General features: G+C 33.5%; 1 protein-coding gene across 1 annotated transcript; it reads left to right on the forward strand.

Annotated features, from left to right (window-relative positions):
• The first annotated feature begins 5,341 nt into the window (after window positions 1–5,341).
• Window positions 5,342–7,857, forward strand: LOC114713638 (scarecrow-like protein 22). Its single transcript, XM_028898307.1, has 2 exons — window positions 5,342–7,660; window positions 7,747–7,857. Exon 1 carries the CDS (start codon window positions 5,514–5,516, stop codon window positions 7,620–7,622), a length of 2,109 nt encoding a protein of 702 aa, XP_028754140.1. The 5' UTR covers window positions 5,342–5,513; the 3' UTR covers window positions 7,623–7,660; window positions 7,747–7,857.
• The last annotated feature ends 679 nt before the right edge of the window (window positions 7,858–8,536 follow it).

Genomic DNA, 8,536 nt, shown 5'->3' on the forward strand with positions numbered 1-8,536 from the left:
ATCATTTGTCCTTTAGCCCTATTATGAGATGGTGTTCATTTAAATTAGTCCAAGCATATGTTAAATAATCATGGAACTATTAATACACATGGATAATAAACATAACAAATAATGGATTGAGTTGAATCACATAGATAAGCCATATATAGCACATCCATCTCAGACGCCACAGAACGCAAGTCTAAAGACTACTTGAATACAAAGCATAATTTTAATTTACTTTTTTTCCAACGAATTTTAATTTACTTATCTATAATAACCTGATAGTTACTGAATTTAGTTTTGAAGATATAATTGACAACAAGTATATGGGTTTTATATATTTGTATAATCTTCTTTGAAATTCTTGAACTTACCCGAGTAATTATAATGACCTAATAAAAATGACTAGTCTTCTTTTTTTTTTTTTGCCAAAATATGACTAGTTATAATTAGGAATATACATTATTTTGCCTCGTCTCTTCGTCCATTAATTCAAAATAGGCTAACAAAAAATGATGAATGACCAATGAACATTTAGATCAATTGATAGGAGTTGTTCTAATTTAACTAAAAGTTATGGAATTTTTTGGGAACGCAGCAGTATAGGTGATAGGATCACTACCTATATGGGTCCTATCATTACTAATCTGAATTAGTTTGGTTTGTAATTTCTTAAGGAATTAGTCAGGATCCGGGTGTATATGGGGGAAAAAAGATGAATGATAAACATGAACCAAATTTGTTGGCAATTATAGAAATACATAGTTGAAAAAAAAAATAGTCATATTATTTATAATGTGTATGCATGTCACCAGTAAAAAATTGTTATAAATTTTATTATAATACTACCTTTTGTTCTAATGATAAGAGCTAGTTGACTAATTTGATAAAATTAAGGAAAGAAGTTAAGTTAGTTATTTGTCATAAATAGGTGTTATCTTTCCTAAATTATCTTTACTAATCAAATGTATTGGCTAGAACTACCATTATTAGAAGAAATATCTTGAAAAAATATATAAATATTAGAGACAAAGTGGATTGGGGTTTATATTAGGACTAAAATAAAAGTCAAACAAATACTATATTAAAGACCGAGGTAGTATTATTTATGTATGGATATAATTACTTATAGAATTTAAAGTCAAATTAAGCGAATTATAACTACCACAATAAGAGAAAAGGGGTATTCTCATATATATGTAACAAATGTCATGATTTTATATTATGTGTGCTTAATTTATTTACCAAATTTGAGATAATTATCAAATTAAGTTTGCACAAAATTGAACAAAAATATAAGGTGCAATAGTAGAGTCACATATATGCAAAGTACATTATCCACAGCTTCCTGTGCTTCTTGAAATTTACTAGTATATGTGGCTATAATTTAAATTTATAATTTATAAGTTTAGAAAACTTAATATATATTTGTTAAGTATAACTAATTTAAGTAATTTGTATAATATCTATAAATTAGTTATTTAATTGTTATATTAAGGATTGAAAATAAATATATGAAATTCATATTACTCTTTTGTTCTTAATATAAGATATATTTTGTAATGTAAATTATTCTACAAAGTAGATTCTATATTAAGAACGAGAAAATATCATTTAATAGCAGGTCTTCTACCCAAGAACTTACAGTTTACGCGCTTTCATATTTCGTTAAAATAAAGCTTAAATGATAACTTGTGATCGATATAAATGATCCATCTAACATGATAAAATTTGTCGTTATTGTTTTTAAAATAAATGTTAAAATAATCAGATTTGTTAGTTTTTGGACTTTTAGAATTATTTAAAAAATTTTGTGCAAAAATTAAATTAACAAAGTTTAACTTTTAAAAACTATTTTTCTATTATGATTTACGAAGTGTGAGATAAATACGTGAGGGAAGTCTTATCTTATCCTACATAAACATGTTTATAAGCATTTCACATGAGTAACTCCAAAAAAACATGAAAAGCTCACAAAATCCATCCATACAATAAAAATAAAAGGACTTGTGTTTTTTGTATTTTTTTTTCAGTTAATATAAAAGTTAGTTGAAAGTTATATTCGCTTCTAAATATAACTTGATTTACTTTGTATTTTAAATTTATAATTTTTTTAAAATGCTCTTATTAATTGTAAAAATTACTATTAAGAGATACTTCCAATACAAATAATCAAATATAGTATTTAAAAAAATTAATACATATTTATTATAAATAATCAATTATATTATTTTTAAATATTTTAAAGTTAGTTATCTAAATTGTTAGATTAAGGAATATGGGCAACACACATAAAATGATATAAAAATAAATAAATAAGGGAGCCATGAGAAAAATAATAATAAAATAAGGGCAGGGAGAATGGTAAATGAGAAGAAGAGAGAGACCCAAATACCCTGTCTCATTGGTCGCTCTGCAAAACATTTCAGAAAGGGAATACCATCCAGAAATCACGCTCCTTAACAGCGCGTTGCCGACATACATGTAATTTGCCGGCTCGCTGCCTCGTTCACAATAATCTGGAAAAAAAAGGAAAATGATAAAAAAAAAATTGAAAATATGATATTTCAAATCAGGCATATAAAACTTCAACTTCAAAATTTGAAAGTGAAAGTGGTTTTAATATCATTAAATCACTAAAATTTTTGTATATAAAAAACTTTATTAACAAGTTTTAGAATGATAATGACAAATATTAAATAGCTAATGATAAGAAATATACTAACAATAACAAATTATTTATTTACAAGTTGTGAATCGGTAATGGCAAATGTTAAATAGCTAATGACAAAAAATGTATTGACAATGACAAGTTTGATAGATTTTTTTTTAAAAAATCTAATATAAGAATATTTTAGTTATTTAATTACATTTACAAAATACTAGATCAATTGTCACTTCTTTATCTATCATTTCTACCTCTTGTGTGTCTGAATTGAGAATTACAATTTCAGGGTTTTTTTTTCCTGTTCTAGAAAAATTCTAAAAAATTATCCAATTTTGCAAAAATTGAGTAATTTGCTTGAACCTTGTTTGGGAAGACGATAAAGACTAAGAGTGTTTACAGGATAGGACGGCAAGTCCTGGTGAGCAAGGACGGGACAGGGATTTTGTCCTGTGTGCCGTTCCGTTCCGGTTTCGTTGGGACCGGGACGTCTCGCTTCCCTTTTTTTTAAAAAAAAATATTATAATTTTTATATGATTTTTTTTATATTATAATTCTTATTTTTTATTGGGCTTTTAAAGATAAAAACATCGTAAAAAATATTTATAGAAAGCTCAATTATATAGTATAAAAAAGGTGTAAAAACAATATTGTAAAAAAAAATGCCGTAAAAGAAACACTATATAATGACTTTATAAATTATTTTATTGAGAAAGGAGATTTTGTTGAGATAATACTACAATTTAAAAAACTAAAAATCACCATAAAATAAGAGTTATTATTAATAAATAATTGAATAATCTAATAATTTATTAATAAATAATTTTTTTAAAAAACCCGGGAGGGGACGACCCATCCTACGTCCCGTCCGGTCCCGTCCCAGTTAGTATCCCGTCCCGTTCTATTTTTGTCCCGTCCTGTACTCATTAGGACCGGGATAAGACAACCGGGATAGAATAAATTAAACACCCCTAATAAAACTACGAAGGACGGAGTACCCATTTTCATGCTATCTGTAGGATTAGTTCGAACCAATTGGATTGAAATGACAGTGGTGCCCACTACGAAAATGCGCAAAATATCCCAGTAAGATTATGGTGTGTTTCATTTATTTTTTAATTTTCACACATGTTATTCTTAAATAAATTTTATGCTATGGTAAAAAAATTAATTTCTGAACAATTTATTTTGTGATAATTTCAAAGGGGTATCCATGCATCAATAATTATGAATTTTTAAAATGAAACCCTGCAAACTATAAAATTATATGTAGGAAATTTTAAATTAATTTATATTTTGAATTTGTTTCTGTTTGTTATTTCTTTTCCATCATTCATTCTATGATTCAAACGCTTGTCTTTAACCATTGTCTAAATTCAAGACTGAGATAAGTTGAGACATATTTGTAATACTATTTCCTAACTAATTATAAGACTTTATTTATAGACTATAAACGAGATTTTATAATTAGAACCGGAGTTAGTACATCGCTTTGATTAAGTTGAGTGTCTTGGTCAATGGCTAGACTAAACAACCTTTTTCTTTGCCATGAAATACTATTCATTGCATATATATTGAAAGTAATATAAGATATAATAAATCTATCATATATTACTCGTATTTCATGTGGAATGATTTTATTATGGATGGCATAGTATCGACAAAGTCTCATAAATTTTTCATCTGCACTTATTAATTCAAAAGTACTTGTTATTTAATATGATCAATCACACCTTCTCAATTACGAAGCAAACAATAAAAAAGTATTTTTTTTAAAGATTATTCAATTGTTAAATCATCACTAAACCACAATTGGAATTCGAATGTATATAGTACATATTCTAAAATATATGAATATAAAATAATATTATTCACAAATTATTAGAGATCATTAGGCTTTAACAAAATCATAAAATATTTATTAATTATTAATTTTTCTTAACATGCTTTTCCGTTATAAACTTCATCTCCTGAGTTAAGAGATGTATATTTACTTCTGGGACGGGATTAATGACTTACATAAAAAGTAATAACTAATTTTAATTATTTTTTAATCTAATTAATATTGACGATAAATTGACAATGATAAGAGAGAGAGAGAGAGAGAGATCACATGCCTACGCGCCGGCGGGCTGCAAGTATGCGAGCCTGCTGCCGCGAGGACACAATGAAGTCATCACAGAAACCCTACCAACCAGAGGGACAACTACGTCGTCTTCAGACTTCAGTTACAGCCCCCCGCTCAAAATCAAATCAAATCAAATTAAAATTAAAATTGATTATAAAATTTTAAATATTTTTTTTTGGAAAAAAAAAAAGTTGAAGGAGCAGAGGTAGAGTGAGAAACTAAGCTCGTAAGAGAGAAGAGACCACTTTACCACTTTATACGCTGCACGCATCCTTCCCCACAGAACAGAAGCAACAGAGGGGAGGAGAGAGAGTGCGCTTGAGGTCCCAAGAAAGAAAGAAAAAAAGAAAACCCCATCACAAGTTCTTTCTTCTATCAATCTTCTTCGCTCAGTCTCACCATTAATGGATTTCTTCTCATCCTCCATATATTTCCCGATTCACAAGTAACATACCCACAAGCTATTCTGAGATTTTGCTCTGCGGTTCTCTGCTCATATGCTTCATGTGTCAGTGTTCTTCTTCAGTATCTCAATATCCATTCGAATCCGGAGCTTGCTCTCCTTTCTATGCCCAAATCCGCTTAATTTCTGAGCCCAGATCCTAGATTTGTAAGCCAGACCAAACTCATTTTTAAAATTACTTTGTGGGTGTGGAGAAAGATGCTGCCTTGAAAAGCTGGAGTCTCTTGTGGGGTTTGGTTTGTTGTGTGCGAATCTCTCTGGTTTAGTTTTGTTAGATGAAGGCCATGCCCTTGCCTTTTGAGGAGTTTCAAGGGAAGGGGGTGTTCGAGTTTTCTCCTTTTGCTTCTTCAGATTCGTTTCCTCCCGTTTTGCATCATCATCATCAACCACCACCGGAAAAGTGGACCGGAGGCGAGAAAATTTGCTATGTGGGCACTGAGCCCACTTCTGTTCTTGACGCCAGAAGAAGCCCAAGCCCTCCGACTTCCTCCTCAACAATGGCCTCTCGTGGAAGCAATAGCGCCGCCAGCAAGGGTGGCGGTGACGGCAGCTGCTCAACCAATAGCACCACCACCGGAGCAGCGGCAACAGCCTCGGAAAACCCATCTCAGGCGGTCTTAGACACGTCCAGCGCAGAGAAATGTGCTCTGCCAGTGGAGGATTGGGAGGGCGTGTTGTCTGAATCCCCAGGTCAAGACCAGTCTATTCTCAGACTAATTATGGGCGATATTGAAGATCCATCTTCAGGACTGAACAATATCTTGCAGAGCAGTGGAGTTGGGTCTCAAATGGTGGATTTCAATGGAGGTTTTGGGGTTGTAGATCAAGGGTTTGAACTTGAACCTGTTACTTGTGGGAGCATGATGAGTCATAACACTACCGAACCCATTTTCTCTGCCTCAGGAACCAATCCTCTAATGATGTCATCTTCTCCAATGGGGTTCAATTCTCAGCCGCAAGTAATTTCCACAGTTGAAGACAAGCTAAACCGAAATCAAGTTCAATTCTCAGAGAATCCATCTTTCTTTATGCCATTGACATACCCACAGTTGCAGGATCAGCAAGTTTTTTCTCAGCCTCAAGCGAAACGCCTTCTTTGTGACACAATTGGGCAAGGCTATCAGGTTCCAAAGGGCCCTCTATTGGATTCTGGTCAAGAGCTCTTTGCTAGGAGGCAACAATTGCAGCTTCCTGCAAACCCTCAACATGTTCATCAATGGCAATCCTTACTTGAGCCACCAGTGAAACAACAGAAGGTGAGCTCTGCAGGGGATGACTTCACAACTCAACAGCTCCAGCAGACTATAATTGATCTGATTTTCAAGGCTGCAGAGCATATCGAAGCCGGTAACCCGGTAAATGCGCAAGGGATATTGGCGCGGCTCAATCACCAGCTCTCCCCTATTGGTAAGCCATTTCAGAGGGCTGCTTTCTATATGAAGGAAGCCTTGGAGTTATTGCTGCATTCAAATGGGCAAAGTTTATTGGCTTTCTCACCCATTGGTTTCATATTCAAAATTGGGGCTTACAAGTCATTCTCTGAGATATCTCCAGTTCTTCAATTTGCCAATTTTACTTGTAATCAAGCCCTCATTGAGGCTGTGGAGAGGTTTGATAGGATTCACATTATTGATTTTGATATTGGATTTGGAGTGCAATGGGCTTCTTTTATGCAAGAGCTGGCCTTGAGAAATGGTGGTGCACCTTCACTGAAAGTTACTGCTATTGTATCTCCATCCACCTGTGATGAAATTGAGCTCAGTTTTACACGAGAAAGCTTGAAACAGTATGCCAAAGAAATCAACATATCCTTTGAGCTCAATGTTATGAACATTGAATCATTAAACTCTGCTTCCTGGTCCCTTCCTGGTCGATTTTCTGATACGGAAGCAATTGCTGTGAATTTGCCGGTTTCTTGTTTCTCAAATTACCCTTCATCCCTTCCTCTGGCCCTTTGCTTTGTAAAGCAGCTCATGCCTAAAATTGTGGTCACCTTGGACAGGAATTGCGATCGAATTGATGTCCCATTTCCTCACAACTTAATACATGCTCTTCAGTCTTACTCAGCCTTGCTTGAATCCCTGGATGCTGTCAATGTGAACCTTGATGTTCTGCAAAAAATTGAGAGGCACTTTGTCCAACCGGCCATTCAGAAGATCATATTGGGTCGTCGCCACGGTAGAGAAAAGCTACCTCCATGGAAGAACATGCTTCTTTCATCTGGGTTCTCTCCATTCTCATTCAGTAACTCCACAGAAGCTCAAGCAGAATGCTTGGTGCAGAGGGCACCTGTGAGGGGATTTCAAGTGGACAGGAAGCACTCTTCTCTTACTCTATGCTGGCAGAGGAAGGAACTGGTCTCCATCTCAACTTGGAGATGCTGAGCAGCAATTAAAGCTAGATCAGTAATCTGCTGTCAAAGGTGCTTCATAACTTACTCATTTAGTTCATCATTCTGAATCTTATTGTCTGTGGTTGTTCTCTGTACTAATTGTTTATGTAATTTAGGGTTCTTAGTCACGCAATCAACTCAACATCTCCAAATGTTTTGTTAAATGGATGGGATGGCATTGTACAGTTCCTATTATTATGTAATTTTCTAGTGTTCCCCCCTTTGAATCTGGGCATCGTTTATGCCTTTTCCCACCTCCATCTTCTGGATGGTGACTTTTTTATGTAGTCTTGACCTTAAAGCAAATTGCTTTGGAAGCAAAGAACCTGTATGCTCTTAAAGCTGAACTCTAAATCAATGGAGGCACTGATTTTATCCTTTTTCTTTTTAATTATTGTCATCATTATTATTAGTTTTCTCAACAGGTCATTTTGTCGCTTCATGACGCAAGCCCTCTGATTTTCATGACATTTCCATTATCAAATTCATGGTTCTGGTGGAAACTGGAGGAAAATATAAATTAGGAAATTGAAGTAAACATAAAGTAGTGGTAATAATTCTGACAAGAAAAGAGAACTTTGTGAATCACTGAATCTGGACGTGCCTTTGATTAATGTCTCTGTGCAATGGACTGAGTAAGCAAATGTTTAGTAAATTCTAATCATGTAAGCGTTTCCGGAAACATTCCCAAAAATGGTGGCGACTTTAGTATGAGTTGGCCGTTGCAATGAACCGTGGGAATGAATTTAGGTGTCTTTAATATTAATAATGATAATTAATTAGTAGTTAATGTTTTTAATTAATTACTTATTATTGCGTTGACTGCTTTGTGAAGTTGGAACACAACAATCATTAGGGGAACGGGTGGATTTGTATGAGTCTGCGCTGTGGGAAAAATGGCTGCTG

Source organism: Neltuma alba, unplaced genomic scaffold (assembly GCF_004799145.2).
Source record: "Neltuma alba isolate B1F8T4 unplaced genomic scaffold, ASM479914v2 tig00011441_pilon, whole genome shotgun sequence".
NCBI lineage: Eukaryota > Viridiplantae > Streptophyta > Magnoliopsida > Fabales > Fabaceae > Neltuma > Neltuma alba.

Excerpts from the sequence above, each read along its gene's own strand:
- LOC114713638 (XM_028898307.1), top strand. The coding sequence starts at position 5,514 with ATGAAGGCCATGCCCTTGCCTTTTGAGGAGTTTCAAGGGAAGGGGGTG.